The 22,184-nt window shown below is 37.1% G+C and overlaps 3 protein-coding genes and 1 long non-coding RNA gene across 5 annotated transcripts; 3 read left to right on the forward strand and 1 right to left on the reverse strand.

Annotated features, from left to right (window-relative positions):
• On the forward strand, positions 1-639 carry LOC141620858 (uncharacterized). Its single transcript, XM_074437618.1, has 2 exons — positions 1-439; positions 536-639. The coding sequence occupies exons 1-2, from the start codon at positions 1-3 to the stop codon at positions 637-639; spliced, it is 543 nt and encodes a 180-aa protein (XP_074293719.1).
• A 5,209-nt stretch (positions 640-5,848) lies between these two features.
• LOC141618625 (uncharacterized) lies at positions 5,849-10,594 on the reverse strand. Of its 2 annotated transcripts, XM_074435719.1 has the most exons (4): positions 10,008-10,594; positions 9,810-9,862; positions 9,264-9,660; positions 5,849-6,380 (listed from the first exon to the last, which is right to left on the reverse strand). In XM_074435719.1, the coding sequence occupies exons 2-4, from the start codon at positions 9,834-9,836 to the stop codon at positions 6,301-6,303; spliced, it is 504 nt and encodes a 167-aa protein (XP_074291820.1). In that variant the 5' UTR covers positions 9,837-9,862; positions 10,008-10,594; the 3' UTR covers positions 5,849-6,300. The 2 variants fall into 2 exon arrangements, with proteins under 2 accessions (XP_074291820.1, XP_074291819.1); XM_074435718.1 differs by having other exon boundaries at positions 9,810-10,592.
• Positions 10,595-14,588: 3,994 nt separating this feature from the next.
• On the forward strand, positions 14,589-16,127 carry LOC141622196 (uncharacterized). The gene is made up of 3 exons (XR_012532895.1): positions 14,589-14,667; positions 15,571-15,669; positions 15,802-16,127. It is a non-coding gene; the product is annotated as an uncharacterized LOC141622196 (long non-coding RNA).
• A 556-nt stretch (positions 16,128-16,683) lies between these two features.
• Positions 16,684-17,331, forward strand: LOC141620860 (secreted RxLR effector protein 161-like). Its single transcript, XM_074437619.1, has one exon. The coding sequence runs from the start codon at positions 16,684-16,686 to the stop codon at positions 17,329-17,331; it is 648 nt and encodes a 215-aa protein (XP_074293720.1).
• The last annotated feature ends 4,853 nt before the right edge of the window (positions 17,332-22,184 follow it).

Raw genomic sequence — 22,184 nt, forward strand, 5'->3', positions numbered from 1 at the left:
ATGCGTACGTCACTTAAATCACGACGTAAGTTTGGTTTTTACGATGGGTCGATTGATAAGCCTACCGACAAATTTCTCCTATACCAATGGGAGATTGTTCCTTGCACGATTGTTCAATGGATTATGAACTCAATTGATTCATCCGTCACGAATTCAATCCCATACACCAAGGATGCTCGTGCCCTTTGGTCTGATTTCGAAGAGAGGTTTTCTATTGTTGATGGATCAAAAATTCATGCCATAAAAGCCCAACTTCACGATTGTAAGCAGTCCAAAGGGATGTCCGTTACCACCTATTTCAGTGAACTGAAGGTGTTATGGGACGCTCTCGCTAATTATGAGCTGCCTTTCGCCTGCAAGTGTGGTCGATGCTCGTGTGGTATTGCTAAGGACTCTCTCGCTCTTCAGGATTTGGAGCGTTTGCACAAGTTTCTGATTGGTTTAGACTCCACTCTGTATCCCACCATTCGTTCCCAATAACTTGCTCTTGATCCTTTGCCTTCCTTAAATCGTGTGTACCATCTCGTCCTTCAAGAGGAACGTCTTCATTCACCCGGGGCTGCTGCTGTTGAGGAACCATTCGATGTCATGGCTTTTGCTGTTCGCCGTGAGTCTACATCTTCTTCAACACCAGAATAGCGTGCCTTGCGTGACCTTGAGCGCTAGGAAAGGAGGAAGCTTTTTTGCACTCATTGTAGCGCCTCTGTTCACGAGGTACAATCGTGCCTCATCAAGTCTCAAAAATTCCCGGATTGGGGGGGGGGGTGATTGTCCTCGGACTCTTGAAGAAATATGGGCTAATAAAAGCGTCTCGTATTCTGGTGCTTCGCGTACACTAGCCCGTGCTAACCTTCTCACATCCGAGCATGTTCCTTCCTCATCTCAGGATCGTCTCACTGGCATGTCTCCTAATTGGATTATTAATACCGGAGCTTCTCATCATGTTACAGGTGATGATACATGGTTGGTTGACTCGCACTCGATCCCGCCGTGTCCCGTTAGCCTTCCTAATGGCCATAGTTTCTCGGCTACAATCGCTGGGACGGTTCGGTTAACTGAATTTCTTATTTTGAGCAATGTGCTATATGTCCCTAGTCTTACTTGCAATCTTCTTTCCGTTTCTCAGTTAGTAGTGGCAACTGATTGTGTTTGGAGTTTTATAAATTCTTCGTGTCATATTCAGGACCGTTCTTTGAGGACGAGGATTGGAGTCGGTGAGCTAAGGGACGAACTATATTATTTTCTTCGTGCGGTGGTGAAGCCGGCTATTCATCGGGTGAGCGCTGGCACTTTTTAATTGTGGCATCAACGACTTGGGCATCCTTCAAATAAAGTAGTTAAATTACTTCCGCGTGTCAGTAATTATCGTTAAAATTTGGACCATATTTGTGATATTTATCATGAAGCGAAACATAGTCGCAATAGTTTTGATTTGAATGATAATAAAGCTTTTGCAACTTTTGAGTTAATCCACTGTGACTTATGGGGTCCTTATCGTACTCCTTGTTCTTGTGGTGCGAAGTATTTTTTAACTTTTGTCGATGACTGTTCTCGTGTTGTATGGGTATATCTGCTTCTTGACCAAACAGAGGTGACCGATATGTTTATGAGTTTTTTGGCTATGGTTAAAAATCAATTTTCTACTCATGTTAAATATGTCCGTTCATTCGGACAATGGGACATAATTTTATGCTATGGCGGGTTATTTTTTAAAAAATGGGATTTTCTTTTAAACATCTTGTGTCGGTACGCCCAAACAAAATGGTCGTGTCGAACGCAAGCACCGACATATCCTTAACGTTGCACATGCCCTAATGTTTCAAGCTCATCTTCCGATTTCTTTTTGGAGTGAACGTATTTTAACTGATGCGTATTTAATTAATCGCACTCCCTCTCCGCTGTTGCAAAATAAGACACCCTATGAATTTCTATTTGGGGCGGTACCTTCATATACCCATATTCGTACTTTCGGTTGTATTTGCTTTGGTCACACTTTAAATACAAAAGAGGATAAATTTGGTAAAAGAAGTCGAAAGTGCTTGTTCATTGGTTATCCGCACAATAAAAAAAGGTTGGAAAGTCTTTGATATTATTGCTACAAGAGATATTTTTGTTAGTCGGGATGTTTATTTTTACGAACACAGCTTTCCTTATGCTCCGGAAGGTGTGTCTTCATCGTCTGCAATGCCTTCTACAAATAATAATAGGCTGGTCGATCATGGTCTGTTTGATGATCGGAATGAGGTTACTCGAGCTGCATGGGTTTGATACAGATACACCGGTGAGCTCGGTTAATGCGGGTGAGGCCGCTGACACTTTTGGTAGTACGAGTTTTGACGTCTCAATCGTGGACAATGACACTACTAATGCTGGTGACATGGGTGATGGCACGGTTGTTAGCACCACTAACGTGGACAGTGGCACTATTAATGATGGTGAAATGGGTCGTGGTAAACGTCCTAAAATACCGTCTTCTCGCCTTCGTGGTTACATGGTTGGAACGGCTGCTACCACCGTACGCGCGTCCTCTGCTCCTAGCTCACCTCCCGACTCACCTTGCTCCTCAGGTACTTTGTATGCCCTTGCTAATTATATTACTTATAATAATTTATCCTCTCGCCATAGAGAGTTTCTTGCAGCCATTACAATTGGTGTCGAACCTCCTACCTTTCGTGTTGCCATTACTGTTCCTACTTGGTGCAAGACAATGGAGGACGAGATTACTGCACTTGAGAATAATGCTACATGGGAACTCACTGACCTTCCTTCTGGTAAAAAGGCTCTTGGCTGCCGTTGGGTTTATAAAATTAAATACAAATCTGACGGTAGCATTGAGCGGTATAAGATCGGTTGGTTATTTTTGGTAACCATCAGGTGGAAGGTATTGACTATGGAGAGACGTTTGCACCTATTGTTAAAATGGTTACTATTCATTCCTTTCTTGTTGTTGCTATTAAGAAGTGGGAACTACATCAGATGGACGTGCATAATGCTTTACCGTACGACAATTTGGACGAAGAATTATATACACTAGGTTTTACCAAGGGTAAGGAAGGTAAGGTATGTCGTGTGCGTAAATCGCTCTATGGATTACGTCAGACACCCTGTTGTTCGTTTGGCAAGCTGGCTGCTGCGCTGCGTGAGTATGGCTTTGCTTAGCCTTATTTCGGTTATTCTTTATTCAGCTACTCCAAAGACGAGGTATGTCTTCATGTCTTAGTTTACGTGGACGATCTTGTCATTGCCGGGAGTAATTCAGATGCCATCTTGATTTTTTAAGGCATACCTTGGTAATTGTTTTCATATGAATGGTTTGGGTACCTTGATGTATTTTTTGGGCATAGAGGTTGCTCGTAGCTCCGAGGGTATTTTCTTAAATCAGCGAAAATATGCTCTTGATATTATTTCCGAGACTAGTCTTTTGGGTGCTAAACCCGCCGTCACTCCCATCGAACAACATACAAACTTGGGCTGGATACGGGCGCATTGCTAGATGATGTCGAGTCATACAGGCGGCTTGTGGGTCGCTTGGTTTATCTTACTGTGACCCGTCCTGACCTCTCCTATGCTGTCCACATTTTATCTCGTTATTTACATAAACCACGCAAGGATCATATGAATGCAGCTCTTCGCGTGGTTAGATATCTTAAGGGTAGCCCTGGTCAAGGAGTTTTGTTACGCTCAGATAGTGATTTTAGGGTATCTGGATGGTGTAACTCTGATTGGGATGGTTGTCCTTTGACTCGGCGTTCTGTTTCTGGCTGGATTGTCCTTCTTAGTTCATCTCCTATTTCCTGGAAGACTAAAAAACAGCAAATTGTTTCTCTTTCGTATACTGAAGCCGAGTACAAGGCTATGGCTGCTGTACTTTGTGAGCTAAAATGGGTCAAGCCGGTGTTTTTGTCCCTTGTCCTATGCGCCTTTATTGCGACAGTCAGTCTGAACTACATATTGCTCAAAATCAAGTTTTTCACGAGCGAACCAAGCATATCGAGATTGATTGCCATTTCATTCGCGATGTCATCACTGATGGTTTGATTCAGCCTTCTCATGTCAACACGCATTCTTAGCTTGCTGATTTTTTTACTAAAGCTTTAGCCTCGCCACAATTTATTTTTCTTCTCCGTAAACGGGGCATTCGTTTTTGATCTCGATGCTCCAGTTTGAGGAGGGGTATTAGGGTCGGTTTAGGCAAATATCGTTTTGTGGATTTTGTTGGGCTTTGACCCATTGTCGTATTGTATTTATATACGATTTACTAATGAGAAAAGTAGAATAACATTCACCAAAACAATTCCTTAACACTCTTTAGGGTCAATGTATACTCAACTATTTGAGTGAGGGGGTTTAAAATATAGAAACTCTAGCTTTAATTTGTCTCAAATATCCACTTAAACTTTTAATTTAAATGAGCCTCTTATCCTTTTAAAATTACGACGAGTTTTCCTTAAGACGGAGGAAATAGGAGCTACTATGTAGTAGGTAGAGCCGTAGAGGTGTAGAGTAACTGATTAGGTTCGTCAAAATGGGCTAATGGAGTATATAGATAGTAATCAACGTGCATTATGATTAGTTCTTTTCTTCGAGTTGCTTTCCTTGAATTCACTCGTGCTAAATTGAGAAGATATATTCACCTACTCTTAATCATTTAGCCAATATTTTTTGATATAATTTGTAAAAAATATTTTAATCAATGGTAAATAAATGATTGAAATTAAAAAATTTACTAATTTTAGTAACTCTTTGCAACAAATATAAAACCTTATATTATTTCATGAGAACATGATCACTCTATTTACAACAACTTCTGGATATACTTAGTCACTTGGTTGTATGTAGGAATTTGCATTGCATTGCCCCAAAAATGAAATATCACATGATTTTTGATTTCATGTGAATATTATTGTTTGTTTGCATAAAGGATTGCAATTTATGTAAGCAATTGACAGTAGAATATACCCCTGAACATGATTACAATCATGAATGCCCAAAACAATGCAGAGTAATATGAATAATATGGACTCAATATTTTTTTTTTTTGTTTAAATGAGCGCAGCACTTATGTCGCAGATAAGAATCGAACCCCCAACTTTATGATTGAAGTAAGAAAGCTCTTACTACTTGAACTAACTCTTGTTCTCACTCCCATACACAACTACACAAGAGTGTCAATTACATTTATCTTAAACACCCAATTCTGGATTGGCAATAACTAAAATTAAAGTGCCCCCTTTTTATTTAATCATACTGCTGAACTTATTAAATATATAAGTATTATCAATTAGTACAATACATATTCCGGATTACAAAACAATCAATACAGTCACTGAGAAACACCAGAATAAGCGACATTCACTACTAATTCTAGTAATAATGCTTATTGTGTGTTGTTAAACACTTGAACACCCAATTCCCCTAGGTATGAAAAAAAACACAAGAATATTGTCTCGCAATTATTCTCCAAGTAGAACTAAAGTGAGACAATTAGAGACCGATAAATAAAAATGAATAAAATTCCCAAGAATTGGTTCAATAGAGTAGAATTGGCTCTTTTTGAATAATGAAAACATTGTTAAAAATAATTTCTCAATATGACTTGAAAGTAAGAGAGAAAAAAATATACTCGTATGAAATTTCAATGTTTTTGTAAGATTAAGCATGTGCCCTAAGCACTCCCCTTAAAATATATACTCTCGCATGAAATAATGAAAGGAATACGTGGATTTGTAAGAGATTGAAAGATACTCCCCCCTTTTAATCATTTCTTTACCTTTTTTAATCTTTACGAATGTTATTTTAATCTAAGGGTAAATAAACGATTGAAACGGAAGGAGTAATTTTTAGAGTATTTACCTAAACAAACCCAACACCATATTTTATCCAAATTCAAAATATATGCGAATAACTTTTGGCTCAAAATATTTGGAGAGAAGACATTTTGTAGTCGAAATTGAGTGTTTTTTTTTTTTGGATTGCACTTGGTTGTCTAAGAACTTTAAACTTACCCGCCGAACCAATTCTCTAGAAATCCATTCAATCTTATTCGTAACTAAGACCAAACTTCTTCATCGATATCCTTGCTTGATCTTCAACCAGTCAGCTCATCAATGTTTTCACTTGTTTAGCATATCACGACTATACGATAAACCACATGCATATGAATTACGAGTACGGATCGGAGTACGCGTACTTAGAATAACGCTCTTGTCATCATCAAAACATAATACTTTGAAGTTTGAATACTAGGCGCATGTCTCAAACCTTTGTCTAGGACCTGGCCCATGTCCTCGCTACTGGTGCTTATCGCATTACAAACTTCCCAGAAATTTTCCTTTTCAATTTGCAACATTGCCTCCGAAGTTTCCTTAACATTCTGCCTCCTGCCCATCACATCGATAATTAAAGAATAAACACATTTTCCTTTGTAATATATAATAGGATTATTTATAATAGTTGGGCCTCAACCATAACCTTAAAGTTTTGGTTGAGTTGGTTCATCTATCATGGTATCAGAACCAGTGTGACCGAAGGTCACGGGTTCGAATCCTGGCAACCTCAAAACCCCTCAAAAACTCTGGAAGTGGAATACCAGCACACGGTACGGGGGAGCCGGTGCACAACCAACCACTCTTCAAGTCCAATGGGCATTTGAGTGAGGGAGCGTAATAGGATTATTTATACACGCGCTCAATAGTTAGGCCTTATTTTTTTTAGGGGAAATATAGCAAATCACTCCCGTAAGTTTGATATTATGTGCAATTAAACCCCTTAACTTATAAATGTAGCAAATAGGCCTCATAAGTTTCTCTTAATGTGCAATTTACCATATATCTTATTTTTAGTAATGAAATTAATAAAATTTACTAAATTAAATATATTTACTATTATTAAAAGTCAAAAATATTTATCAAATATTAATCCTAAAATTCCTACTAATTAGAAAGCATGTTTAAATATTTTTTTTATTTTAGTGAAAAAATATTCATAATATGATAATTTTTTTTTTTTTTTTTTTGAAGTTACAATGAAAAGTTACATGTCCAATTTTTTTTGATCTTAAATTTGATTCACATTTTTTGTTGAATATGTAAATATTGTATTTAATTTTTAATAGATGTATTTAAAATAATTTTTATAATAGAAAATAATAGGTTTTAGTTAAAAAAAATGGTAGAAAATTGATTTGGGCTTAATTGCACATTTTTGAAAACTTATGGAGTTAATTTGCTACAAGGGAAACTTAGGGGATTGAATTTCACATAGTACATAAGTTATGGGGGTAATTTGCTACATCCCCGGAACTCTCTTTAAGTTCAGTTCAGATCCTATAAATTCAGTTCAGCAAAATTAAGTTCAGTTCAGTTCAGATCCTATAAGTTCAGAAACGTTCATATCTTATAAGTTCAGTTCAGCAAAATTAAGTTTAGTCCAGAAAAGTTCAGAAAAATTTAGATTTTATAAATTCAGTTAAGAAACTTTAAGTTAGCTTATATTAAATTATTTATGTTAAACTTGTCAATAACTTTTTCATTAAAATTAACATGATTAATTTATAAAATAAGACAATCGTGTGAGACAATTCCACTTTTATATATGAAATAAATATCTTTTAATGCTAATATATACTTCCTCCGTTCCGGTCAATTATTGTCCTTTGATTTTGGCACAAAGACTAAGGAAAAGGGAGCGGGTCAATTACTAAATGACAAGTGGGACAAATTCAGTGTGAATGATCAAATTGCTCATCAATTTCATTCTTTAAATAGAAAGAACGATAATTGACTCCGACACCCCAAATTTAAATAGGACAACAAATAACCGGGACAAAGGGAGTATATGATTTCTCTTTTTATATATTATGATTGTTTCACGTTGTGATCGTCTCACGTTTTTTATTGTTAAATTAATTAATTACATACTATACATAATTATGTCATATACCATACATTAATTTATGCCTTCAAGCTAGATCGATGATCAGTTTATAGTTATGAAAATGAAGACTCATGTAACCCCAGGGCCGTCTCCGTGATTTGAGAGTTCTGTGCGACATTGTAAATAGGGGCCCTAAATTTATTTTCACTCTCTCCATTAACTTTTAACGATTGTAATTTATGTCTCACGCTACAAAATTGTTAGTATAATTATAAGCTTATAGCTTAACGATAATATGAAATTATAACACATTTGAAATTAGATTACTTTCTCTCTATTTATAACTAATCTATTATAATTTCAAAATTAATTACACACCATATATTTTATTACAGTTTACTAATAAAATATAATTAACATCACTTATTTTACCAATAACTCAAAAAGTCAAAAGAGCCTCTATCTTGAAGGAAGAAGATATATGATAAAAAGTTTAAACATATTATTTAGGTCACATATGATACCAAAAATAATGGCCGTATAACTATCTTCTACTTCAGGAAATAAAATACATAAAATTAACAAAATCCGTAATATGACCAGTCGAAATACGGAACGAGGTAAGAGAAGTAAAGAACAAAGTAGATCCATAAAAATCAAAACAAGTGTGACCAGCCGTCAAAAACTCAAAATGCTGAGAAAGGAGAGCAAAAAGGGCAAAAAAACAGAAAATAGAGAGCATATGGAGATTCGAACACGCAACCATTCACTACTAGCATATAATGCGGACAAGACTATTACCACTACGCTACAATAAAATTCAATGTTTGACATGCACGCTAATTATAATAATATATAATGACTTGCTCTCTATTGGGCCCCTTATAATCAGGGGCCCTATTCAGCCGCACGGCCCGCGCTTGCTAAAGGCTGGCCCCTGGTTACCCATTCTCGAATGTATGCCTTTAGTCTAATATTGCTTGCAAATTGCATTGCAATAATGTTCTATTGCTTTCTTTCCAATTTTTATGTGATTAAAAATGGATGGAACAAACATTAACAGAGTGTTATATTTCTAAAAAGAATGAAAGTAAACAAATAATTAAGACAGAGGAAATACATTCAATTCTACAATTATTCCAACATTTGACAATACTGATCCATTATGCATGACCACGGTCCTACCCTTCGATTAAGCTTAGTTTAATTTGAACCAACCCAAATCCAGGTGTCGGCCGTTAGGCTGGCAGTCTCCTTAGAATTTGCTTAAATAAAAGAATAATAAGATTCAATTGAAGCGAAAATTAAAAGGTCAAATTATATTTGAGAAGGCAAATTAAAAGGTCAAATTATATTTGAGAAGGGAAATTAAAAGGTCAAATTATTACCAAGCAAAAGGACGTTGGATGGAGATGGTTGTTGTTGTCGTTGTCGTTGACGGTGGATCACGAATCGTTCATGAAGATGATGGTCATGCCTAACAGGATAACCTCCCATATAAGTGAACCGCGGACTTACATGGCAGCGATCACCATCGACGAAGTTAAACTTCTCACCGTCGACGACGTTTAATTTTTTAATCTGACCCAGTAAAGGTGTTGCATCGCCACCAAGGATCTCCATCGCCACCGCTACTCGATATTTCACCGATGTCATCTCTGTCGTCGTCAATTCTTCTGGGGGCGGCCCTAGTATCTTCGTCATTATCGTCTCCGGCCATGGACTTTGCGAAATTCCCATTTCACGGGATGGCGTATAGGTAAGTCCAATTATAGCATATTCTTTCTGCATAACATACAGTGGAAAAATAAGTAAACCATACATGATGTATACCGTAGAGACACATTTAAGTATAACATATTTTACCCATTTTAAGCTCAAAAAACAAGAAATTGTGATAAGTAAGGCAATATGTGAGTTTGGATTAGACTTACCCGCATATTTCTTTCTACAGACGACATCAATCAAGAAATAATATTCGGGAATTCTTGATATGATTGAAAATTTTGTTGTTGCGTGTTGTTTTTTTTTTTTTTTTTTATAAGAAAAAGAAATTAGGTTAATCTGAGATCAACCTGTAATATCATTGCGGATGAAAGCGGTAAATGAAAATTAAAAGATTTTTCAATTACCAGCTTGGAGTAAAACAAAGTCCGAAAGGAGAAAGGGCAAGAAGACGGTGACAATCGAGAAAGTCTAAGCCTTAAAAAGCCCCGAACTCAAAGAGACAGGAGGAAACTTTCACAAAAACAAACAAAAAAATCTGCAAGAAATTCCTCCAAACAAGCAATAGAGAAAGAATTCAGATCTGGAACATGGCTCATGGCTTTCAAATTTTGCTTCAACCAAATTTGTGAGATCTAACTCAAAAAATATGCTATTTAATTCTTCGATTAATAAGAAAACCTTCTATAAGCAAGACATATGACTTAATATAGCTCTCCTAGGCTAAGATGGAGAGCCAATAAAATATAGTTTTAAAGTAGGTAAAATAAATCAAAAAAATGTGACCAAAAAAAAGTTCTCTTTTCTTGTGAGGAAGATAAAGATCTACATTATCTCACATACAAGAAGAAAATAGAGAACAAGAAAGCTAAAAAAAGAGACTGAAACTAGAAGAAGGAAAGAGCCATGATTTCTTAGACTTTGTTTTGTTTTGCTTTTGAGAGAAAGTTCTCTCCACTTTTTCTAGAGAGAAGTTTCCTCTTAGTTGTTGCGTGCTGTTGTTAGAGGGTTATTTACTTATTTATAGCGTTAGAGGCATTGAACCATACACGAATGTCGAATTGAACTAGCATATAGCGTGATTAGCAAGAATTGTGGAAAAAAACAACCCTTATTATTATTATTATTATTATTATTAATAAATATAAACTGAAGTTTGTTTGTACTTTGTAGGAATCATCGTGCATGGTGGACTCGTCAATTGTTTTGAAAGACTGCATTATATTGCATGGTCCTTCTGATAAAAATGGCCCTTCTGTTGTCGATAGATCACATTTTGACACCACTATAATATCAAAATGCCCTCTCGGTTTCAAACGAAATTTCGCTTTGTTGGGATTCGGTCAATTTACGTTTTTTTAACGGAGTACATTTTATGGCTTCAAGATATTAAAATTGCATGATTCTATGGTGCTGTTTTGGTTCTTTGGTGGGGTTTCGAAGACCTGGTCTCGCGTTTTGTCCCGTGAAATTCTCTGGTATTCCTCTTCCATGCATGCAACATGCTTCTGGGAGGGTACTCCTCCTCTTCTGGGAGGGTACGTACTCCTCCTCCATTCAAATGCTTCCCTAAGTTTTAGGATCATGTGTGTTAGTGACCTTAGAAAATGGTCTAGTTGTTTTCAGTTTTCCCTAAAGTCAGAGAAATGTAAGGAGTTGCTCCTACTATTCTGGCACTTGCTTAGACGTGCAACATGGAGTTTGTTGCTTTGTTTGTTTTACTATTTAAGCATTGTAATCTCATTGAATTAATTGAAGTGAATTTCTCCCTTCTTTCATTGAGTTTGTTCAAATATAACTTCACAAAATTCAGAGTAAAATACAACAAATTTGGTATCAGGTCTTAGGTTCCGAATCCAGGGATTTCTAAATGGCAACAAATGGTAATAGTTCAAATGGTCTTTCTCATTTGCCTATCTTCAAAAGGGCAAAGTATCAATTCTGGGAATTGAAGATGCAGACCCTGTTCAAGTCACAGGAGTTGTGGGAATTGGTAGATCAGGGGTTTGATGATCCTAAACCTGCTAAACCAGATGCCCAACTCAGAGAGAAGAGGAAGAAGGATGCTAAAGCCTTGTTCATAATTCAACATGCTTTAGATGAAGAAGTCTTTCTTCGTATAGCATCTGCTACTACTGCAAAAAAAGCCTGGGGTATTCTGAAAGCAGAATATCTGGGAGATAAGAAAGTAATCAAAGTAAGATTACAATCATTAAGGAGAGAGTTTGAAACTGCTCTCATGGGTGACAAAGAATCTGCTCAAGATTATTTGTCAAGGATTTCAAGTGTAGTGCAGCAGATGAGGGCATATGGAGAGAAGATCACAGATGAACATGTTGTTGGTAAGGTCTTGAGGAGCCTTACAGATAAATTTGACCATGTTATAGCTGCCATAGAAGAGTCAAAGGATCTGGAGAGTTACACCTTTGAAGAATTGATGGGCTCACTTCAGTCACATACTGATAGACTGAATAGAGGAGGAGAAAAGAAAGAGGAGAAAGCATTTCAAGCCAAAGAGGAGAGTAACTCTAACAGATCAAGTAAGTCATCTGGCAGAGGAAGAGGAAGAAGTGGTTTCAGAGGGAGAGGACGTGGCAGGTCATCTGGCCAGTCATCTGAAACCCAGTCCAAGGATGCTCAGTCATCAAGAGGTCCAATCAAGTGCTACTATTGCACTAAGCCAGGACACAAGGAGGCAAACTGCTGGCAGAAAGAAAAGGATCAAAAGAGTTCTGATCCTAAAGTCAATGTTGCAGAAACAGAAGAAAGACTCTTTCTTACCAGAGATGGAGCACAAGAGACTGCAGAGAATGTCTGGTACATTGACAATGGTTGCTCTAATCATATGTCAAGTACCAAGTCTATGTTCAAGGACTTGGATGAATCCAAGACAAGCAAGGTGAGGCTTGGAGATGATAAGCAGTTGAGTGTGGAAGGTGTTGGAACTATTGCTATCAAAACTGAGCAAGGTAACACCAAATTACTTCATCAAGTGCAGTATGTACCTCTATTAGCCTATAATTTATTGAGTGTTGGTCAGTTGCTAGAGTCAGGCTTCACACTACTATTTGATAATAATTCTTGTGAAATTAAGGATAAGAAATCAAATGAAGTAGTGGTCATGACATCAATTGGGAGGAATAAAATGTTTTCCTTAGATTTAATAAGGAATGTTAATAGAGCCTTGACTGTGAAAGAAGATGACAAGGCTAGACTATGGCACCTAAGGTTTGGGCATTTAAATATGCAAAGTTTGAAATTATTGAGTAATAAGGGAATGGTAGAAGGGTTACCAAGTGTTGGTAAACTAGGTCTGTGTGAAGGGTGCATTTATGGGAAACAGTCTAAGAAGTCATTTTCAATTGGCAAGGCATGGAGAGCGGGTGAGTGTTTAGAGTTGGTTCATGCTGATTTATGTGGGCCAATGCAAACTGAATCTCTAGGTGGGAGCAAATATTTTTTGTTATTCACAGATGATCACAGTAGGATGAGTTGGGTGTATTTTTTGCATTCCAAGTCTGAATCATTTGAGTTCTTTAAAAAATTTAAAATCATGGTGGAGGCTCAAAGTGGAAAGAAATTGAAATGTCTTAGGACAGATAGGGGAGGTGAGTTCACCTCAAAAGAGTTTGCAAATTTATGTGAGAATCAGGGAGTGAATAGAGAATTGACTGCTCCATATACACCAGAGCAGAATGGTGTTGCAGAGAGAAAAAATAGAACTGTGGCTGAGATGGCTAGGAGTATGTTAAGGGGTCAGAGTCTGCCAAATGATTTATGGAGTGAGGCAGTATCAACTGATGTATATGTCCTGAATATCTCACCAACCAGGGCTATTCAAGAGAAGACACCTTATGAAATTTGGAAAGGTAGGAGACCAAATGTGGATCATCTTAGAGTGTTTGGTTGTATTGCTTACACTCTAGTCAATTTAAGGACAAAGCTTGATGAGAAATCTATCAAGTGTATATTTATTGGCTATGCTACTCAGTCGAAGGCATACAGGTTATACAATCCTGAAAATTGAAGCATTATAATCAGCAGAAATGTGATATTTGCTGAGAATCAGGTCTGGGATTGGTCACAGTAGTCCAATGATCAAAGGGAATTTACCTTTGAATTGGAAAATGGCTCACAGGAGAATAATGATCAAGTTCAGCAGAATAATACTCCACCAACAACTCCTCCAGGAAGGCAAGACACATCAGAAGACTCATCTTCTTCTGATGAGTCATCACCAAGAATAATGAGATCACTGGAGGAAATTTATGCAACCTGTGGATTTGCTCTTGTTGCTGAAGAACCAATTCATTTTACTGAGGCTGCAAAGCAAGCTGAGTGGCAGCTGGCCATGGAAGAAGAAATCAAGTCTATCTAAAAGAATAGAACTTGGGAATTGGTTGATCCACCAGTTGGGAAGAATGCTATTGGGTTGAAATGGGTTTTCAGAACCAAATTCAACACAGATGGGAGTATACAAAAGTACAAATCTAGACTTGTGGCTAAACGATATGCTCAATTGGAGGGGATTGATTATGAGGAGACTTTCTCACCAGTGGCAAGATTTGAGACATTTAGGGTAATCCTAGCTCTGGCGGCTCAACTCAAGCTGACTGTGTTCCAGTTTGATGTCAAGTCAGCATTCCTCAATGGAGAATTGCAGGAGGAAGTATATGTGGAACAGCCACTGGGTTTTGTCAAGGAGAAGGAAGAATACAAGGTCTACAAATTGAAGAAGGCTTTGTATGGTCTTAAGCAGGCTCCAAGAGCCTGGTACAGCAGGCTAGATACTTTCTTTACAGAGAATGGGTTTGACAAAAGTGAGAATGAGCCCACTCTGTATATCAAAACACTACTACAATTTTATGCTACGAGAACGCCACTTAAAGAACGGTTGATAACTGTTACTAGGTAAATCGTGTATTATACTTGTTATTAGTGCTTTGATTTATGTTTGAAGTAACGACTTATTTTAGTTAATTGAAATGTAGAGCGTTCGAGAAAAGAAACTCTATCGATCCACTTGCCGGGTTCGAGGCGAAACCGCTTACTTGGAAAATTATTAAGGTATATCGAACTTTTATATTGTGATTATTTTTATTGCGTAGATAGGTCGGATATAGAATGAGATCCCGCCTCTACTACCCACCTGTACTACCAGCATAAGGTTAGGATTGTGGCGTAAAATCGACTCGTAGCATTTATGATTCAAGTCTACTGTTATCATTTCAAGCATTAAATAGATATTTTTCGTACAAAAGTGAACCGTCTCACAATACACTATAATTTGTGGTCCTGTGAATATGCAAGTAATGGTTACATATAAGGGTGTTGAAATTTGGCTTATACCTACTGAGAAGACCAAAAATAGATACTTGTTGTGCTTTTCACATTTTCGTTTTGATAAACATCAGTAGCTAGTTAGATTTATTCGTGGTACAAATGTCACCGAGTTGTTTAATCCTCCTTGAGATCATGTCTCACTGCTCTTTTAATAGTTGACCTTTTTCAATATGTATAAATCTATGCATATCAGAATAGCAGAACAAGATGATACTTCTATGTGTTATAACAGTGCTTTCTAAGAAGCCGAAATATAGCTTTATTTGTGTTAGAGAAGACTGATTGCTTTAATGGGAATTGGGTGAAGAAGTGGGAGAACAAGTAAAAAATTTTAAAGAGAAAAGAAAAAGAGAGGTAGGTTGAACCTTTTGATCATTAAAAATCCGACCTATCTACGCATACCTTTGTTAGTATTGACTATGGAAATCATTGCTTACATGTAGTACTAATACTATTGCTTCAAATTTATGTTAATCCTGTTGTGAATGCTAATTGTGTTGGTAAATGCTTTTGTGGCTAAGCTAATAAGATGACTAGAATGATGATTGTACCATTGTGGGGCATAATGAGTAGGGTATCTACCGTAATTACTCATTTTGCAAATCTCATTATGGGTTTTTATTTTAGTGTCATCGGCAGCCGGTTGGGAGCGTATTATGCGGATATTATGTTTGCCGATATATGTTGGACCTTATCAAAGCAAGATATGTTAATATCACCCCAAATGTATGTTCTTTTCCTTATCATTTCAATCATTTTTCATCTCTTTGTATTTCTCATTTTCATCATAGTAATTATTTTATTTTACATGTCGTATATAGTGTATTAACTTAAATTTTTGGTGTCTTATGTATGTAGTTCATGTTAACCGCCCCACCATCATATACGGTTGAGCAAATTGACGAGGTGCGAAATATTTGGGCTGAATTCACACTCAATTTCAAACCCTAAAGTAATGTTGGATGAAGACCATGTTGGCAGCTTCTTCTTGGCGTTTAATTATTTTTGCACTTTAGGCAACTAAGTGATGAGGAATGAAGAATTTTTATTTATGTTTTGTACTTATTTTCGATATTTGTAGCCTTTAGGCTCTTAAAGACATGATAAGAGTTGGTATAATTTTACAAGGATTTGTCTTGTGAATTCAAATTAAATATGAATGTTCAGGTTCTTGTTGCGTAAAACTTGCTTGAGTATATGAATTGCAGGTATAATTTATATGCGCTATCCGATTCAATCGTGTAGGGATACGAAAAAATCGTAAATATTAAAAAAAAATATCAGAATCAAAGAGACCGGTTACATGTTAAACCTGTTCTATTTGAAAATATAAAATAAAGGCGCCAAATTCAAATATCAGAAACAAAGAGAATGGTTACATGTTAAACCTGTTCTCTTTGAAAATAGGCGCCAAATTTAAAAATTAGAATCCAAATATAGCAGCTTTATCAAAGACAACGGTTCTCAATAGAAACCGTTCTCCTTGATAAATCAATGAGCACGGGTAAGTAATGCAACCGTTCTGGTTGTTATTACAAAGAGAACGGGTTGACTTCGTACCAACCGTTCTCTTACATAAAAGAGAACGCTTGGCCGCAAGACGGTTCAAAGAGGCTTCAAGAACGGTGTTTAACCGTTCTCTTTGAGCAAAATTGTAGTAGTGAAAGAGCATCTAATGCTGAGTATCTGGTGGTATGTGTGTATGTGGATGACATTATTTATGTCAGTTCCTCTCAAGAGATGTTAAATGCATTCAGAAAATCTATGATGCAAGAATTTGAAATGACTGATCTAGGAAAGCTTCAATACTTTCTTGGATTAGAAGTGAGTCAAAGTGAAGAAGGAGTTTCAGTTTCTCAGAGGAAGTATGCAAGAGATTTACTGAAGAAGTTCAGGATGGAGGATTGTGATATTGCAATTACCCCAATGAATACTAATGAGAAATTGCAGAGAAATGATGGTACAAGTCCTACTGATGAAAGATTGTACAGGAGCATTGTGGGAGGACTGAACTACCTCACTCACACAAGACCAGACATTGCATACAGTGTGAGTGTGGTGTCAAGGTTTTTGCACAGTCCAACTAAGCAGCATCTTGGAGCTGCAAAGAGAATTTCGAGGTATATTGCAAGAACTGCTGAGAAAGGCATCTGGTATGAGGCTTCTGAGAACTTCAAGTTAGTTGTCTACATTGACAGTGACTGGGCAGGTAGTCTGGATGACAGAAAGAGCACGTCTGGTTCAGTGTTCACTCTGGGATCAGGTGCAATTACATGGAGTTCAAAGAAGCAGGATATAGTAGCATTATCATCAACTGAGGCAGAGTACATAACATCAGGTGCAGCAGGCAGACAAGCTATATATGTGGTTGAGAAAATTATTGACTGATTTGGGAAATGAACAGATGAATGCTACAGAAGTTTAATGTGACAATAAATCTGCAATTGCCATGACCAAAAATCCTGCATATCATGCTAGGACAAAGCATATAGAGGTTCAGCATCATTATATCAGAAGGCTTTTCAGTGAAAGGAAGATAGAATTGAAATTATGTGGAACAAATGATCAAAGTGCAGATTTGTTCACAAAGAGTCTGTCCCAAGTCAAGCATTAGTTCTTCATGGAAAAGATTGGCATTCGAAGTATTTGAATTAAGGGGAGGTATTGAAATATAATTAAAATGCTTCTCTAAGTTTTAGGATCATGTATGTTAGTGACCTTAGAAAATGGTCTAGTTGTATTCAGTTTTCCCTAAAGTCAGAGAAATGTAAGGAGTTGCTCCTACTATTCTGGCACTTACTTAGACGTGCAACATGGAGTTTGTTGCTCTGTTTGTTTTACTATTTAAGCATTGTAATCTCATTGAATTAATTGAAGTGAATTTCTCCCTTCTTTTATTGAGTTTGTTCAAATATAACTTCACAAAATTCAGAGTAAAATACAACACTCTCCCCGCTCCTTTCCCCACCCTCCCTGGTAAGTTTTATCTCCTTTATTAGCTTTTAGATTGACTTACGGTCAATGACAATGGTAGTGTTCCCCTAAGCTACCCCTTGTTATTTCGTTCTTATGTACCTCGTAGATGATACCTCTAGAATGGCTCAAATTGAAATAATAATACACGGTTTTCGAGATTACAGGGTCCCGGAACAAAATTCACCGGAAATCTCACAAAAGGTCCCTCGTATCAGATAAAAAAGCCACAAAAAAATTAAGGACCAACGGGGACATTTGAGGCTGTTGGTATTCTACAAACCAACATCGGCCGAAACTCAGATAATTGTGAAAAACGGATCGATACTTGTTTTTTGGGGTAAAAATCGAATAGGAAAACTACTCAAGAGACCTCGAATACGTGGTAGGAAACCGAGAGAAAAAGAAACATGGTCTGGTACCAGGGACGAAGCTAGGACGAAATAGGGACCGGGGCCGGTTTTCATTTCGTTGGTGTATATTCACTCCTCGACTCATCGTAGAAATCACGTCATTGAGACAGTATTGTCAATTAATACACGTTCTAATTTTTACATTATTATATATAACATACAAATCAATATTTTTTTTCTTTTGATTATCGAATTACACATAAAATTATACAAACCTCTTATATAAAATAAAATTTATTAAACAAGAACCATTCCCAACTATAAAATTATGAGTTCATGTTTTCTAAATATAAAACAGTGTGCAAATATTTATTTACTACTAGTAGTTATAAACTTTTTTTTTTATTTAAAGAACTATTGGTGACATTTAAAAAAAAAGATATAAAACAGTGCAAATATTTATTTACTACTAGTAGTTATAAACTTTTTTTTTATTTAAAGAACTATTGGTGACATTTAAAAAAAAGATAAATGAAGTTAAGAAATTTGTAGAAAAACGAATACATAAAAATATGTGGCTGCCAATCATCGAACACGCGACCTCAGACCACCAGCGATGTAGTTCACAATTCAACAATTAACAAAACCACTGAGGCAACTTCACTTGATTGTTTCCTATCTTATGCATTTAATAGTACTTATTCTTTGAAATCTTACCCGGGCCATGGCCCGCCTAGCCCAGGCATAGCTTCGTCATTGTCTGGTACGACCTCTAGAATGGCTCAAATTGAAGCCAATACATGGTTTTCGGGATTACAGGGTCCAGGAACAAAATTCACCGGAAATATAAGGTCCCCGGTGTCAGATAAAGCAGCCAGAAAAAAAAATGAGGACCAACCGTGGACATTTGAGGTAGCTGGTATTCTGTAAACCAGCATTAGCCGAAACTCGAATAATTGTGAAAAATAGATTGATACTTGTTTTTTGGGGTTAAATACGAATAGGTAACTCCTCAAGAGTCCTCGGATATGTGGTCGAAAATCCGGGAGAAAAAGAAACATGGTCCGGTACGACCTCTGAAATGCTTCAAATTCAAGTGCATAATACGTGGTTTTTGGGATTCCAGGGACCCGGAACAAAATTCACCGGAAATATAATGGAAGGTCACTCAAGTCAGATAAAGCCGCCACACAATATTTGTGGACCAACCAGAGACATTTGAGGTTGTTGGTATTCTATAAACCAACATCAGCCGAAACTCGGATAATTGTGAAAAATGGATTGATACGTTTTTTTTTTGGTTAAAATCGAATAGGTTAACTCCTCAAGAGACCTCGAATACGTGGTTGAAAACCGGGAGAAAAAGAAACATGGTCCGGTACGACCTCTGAAATGGCTTAAATTGAAGTGTATAATACACGGTTTTCGGAATTGCGAGACCCGGATAAAAATTCGTCGGAAATCTCACAAAAGGTCTCTCGTGTCAAATAAAGCGACCGTAAAAAAATCTAGGACCAACCGGGGACATTTGAGGTTGCTGGTATTTTATAAACTAGCATTATCCGAAACTCGGATAATTGTGAAAAATGGGTTTATACTTGTTTTTTGGGGTTAAAATCGAATAGGGTAACTACTCAAGAGACCTTTAATACGTGGTAGAAAAAACAGAATAAAAAGAAACATGGTCCGGTATGACTTCTAGAATGGCTCAATTTGAAGTAATAATACACGGTTTTCGGGATTAAAGGGTCCTAAAACAAAAATAACCGAAAATATCACATAAGGTCCCTTCTGTCAGATAAAGCAGCCAGAAAGAAATTAATGACCAACCGGGGACTCTAATACTACTCATTTCGGGGCGTAGAGTACTCGGTCGAGTAAGATGCACTCGACCAAGTGCGTCTGTCAAGTCTCTTGCTCAGGCTTATGACATGGGGTCACTCCGCCGAGTTGTTGTAGCACTCGGTCGAGTAGTTTGTACTTGGTCGAGTACATTGATTCACTCGACCGAGTGTCCGGTTAGGAATGTGTTTTGCCCGGTTTTGATTAAGGTGATTAGTGAAGTATATATTATCATCGTCAGTTTCTTGAAACATTTTATAAAACCTAATTGTGTTTCTAAACTCTCTCTAATCACCTTAATCATCTTCTAAGCAAGGATTCATCATTTTGAGCATTTGGGTTTCTCTATTTCCGTATCATTTGCGTAGTAAGTCTCTTGTCTTTAATTCATCTTGTTTAATCGGTTTCCATTGAGTATAACCCTAGAATTTCTAATTTTGGAATTATGTTGTTATGGATCTTTGATTAGGGTTTATAGTGATGATATATGATTATTGTGTGTAGGTGACGGTCTCATGGATAATTGCTATTTATTGCTTATGTGTGCTTGAATTGCAAAAAGGTAGGGTTTCCTTGCTCGGTACAGTTGTTTGATTGGTTGTGAGATGAATTGTGTCTATGTGATTATTGTGCTTGATTATTGTGATTATTGTGATTGTGGATGTTGGAGGTGATGAGATGGATATTGTGAGCCATGTCGGGAGATGGTTTCTCCCCCTTGTTCCGCCCGCACATTAATGAGCTTGGGTTCGCTCGTTACGATGAGCGGGAATTTGATGTCCACGCTGCAGTTTGGCATCGGCAGGGGTGGGTTACCTGTTGCGATGGCAACCCGGCTACTCGTTGCGATGAGAGCCATTGGTTACTATGGAGATCAGAGTTGATAGAGTTGTATTGGTTTGTTCATATGAATTATATGTGATTGTACCGTTGTACTTTGTCTTAGTTGTATAACTGCCACTGGCATTGTGTGGTGTTGTGTTGTGTCTTCCTTTCTGTTATGTGTCTGCGGTGATCCATTTCATATTGCCAGTAAATGATGAGCAGGTAGTCTTATCAGGTGTTAGTGATTGCTGAGCTTTGGTTGGGATCCTTGGAGGGAGCGAGTCACCGCTGAGTTCACTTAGTTCAGATGATAGTTAGTTTGATCTGTTTGTACTCTTCCACTGTTAGATAGTTGGATTTGTATTGAGTTGTAATCAATATTTTTGTACAAAGAACTTAATAAAGTTAGTTAAATTGTTCGCTTATTGTCTATTTGATATGAACTACCTCGGGCAACCGAGATGGTAATGCTTCCATTTGATAAGGTACTTCTTGGTAAGACTCTTTGGTAAATAGGGGTGTTATAGAGACATTTGAGGTTGCTGTTATTCTATAAACTAGCATCAGCCGTAACTCGGATAGTTGTGAAAAATGGATTGATATTTGTTTTTTAGGTTAAAATCGAATAGGTTAACTCCTAAGAGACCTTGAATACGTGTAGAAACCAGGAGAAAAAGAAACATGGTCCAATACGACCTTTGGAATGACTCAAATTAAAGTGTATATAATACACAGTTTTCGGGATTAAAGGGTCCCGAAATTCTAGTCGTCGACCTGTGTCAAAATCGATTGCAACTAGCTCAATTTGAAGCACGCTGTGTCGGTCAGCATTACCCAAGGATCAAAGCATGGGAAGTTGCGAGCTATGATAAATCGATCACTTGGAGTAGTAGTCATAATAATGTGGCTGAATTGCGGTTAGTAATTGATTTTCTGTTGAAGCCCCACCTTTTTTATAGAGCCATGCCTCCAATTGACTGAATATTTCAAAGTTGTTATTATCCCAAAGATTGTGTGGTTTGTTGTCTTCCAAATGATCCTAATGTTATTTATCTGATGTACCGAAAAACAGTGCTTTGTTGCGACGTTTTTAAGAGGAGATTGAAAGTGGTGTCATATTGTAATACTAGATGTCCTGATAGCTTTGTATTCCCGAGGCGTTATCGTAATTACACTCAATTTTTATTATTGTCGCAGGGTGTCCTGCTCTGGGATGTGCTACATTTATGTTATGAACTGTGTTTTGAT

The sequence above is a fragment of the Silene latifolia genome, chromosome X (assembly GCF_048544455.1).
Source record: "Silene latifolia isolate original U9 population chromosome X, ASM4854445v1, whole genome shotgun sequence".
NCBI classification, from domain to species: Eukaryota; Viridiplantae; Streptophyta; class Magnoliopsida; order Caryophyllales; family Caryophyllaceae; genus Silene; species Silene latifolia.

Coding starts and splice junctions, on each gene's coding strand:
- LOC141620858 (XM_074437618.1), top strand. CDS start 1: ATGCGTACGTCACTTAAATCACGACGTAAGTTTGGTTTTTACGATGGG. Junction 440..535: donor TTTGCACAAGTTTCTGATTG/GTTTAGACTCCA, acceptor TCGTCCTTCAAG/AGGAACGTCTTCATTCACCC.
- LOC141618625 (XM_074435719.1), bottom strand. CDS start 9,836: ATGTCGTCTGTAGAAAGAAATATGCGG. Junction 9,661..9,809: donor CTGTAGAAAGAAATATGCGG/GTAAGTCTAATC, acceptor TATGTTATGCAG/AAAGAATATGCTATAATTGG. Junction 6,381..9,263: donor ATCCAACGTCCTTTTGCTTG/GTAATAATTTGA, acceptor TGTGATGGGCAG/GAGGCAGAATGTTAAGGAAA.
- LOC141620860 (XM_074437619.1), top strand. CDS start 16,684: ATGTTAAATGCATTCAGAAAATCTATGATGCAAGAATTTGAAATGACT.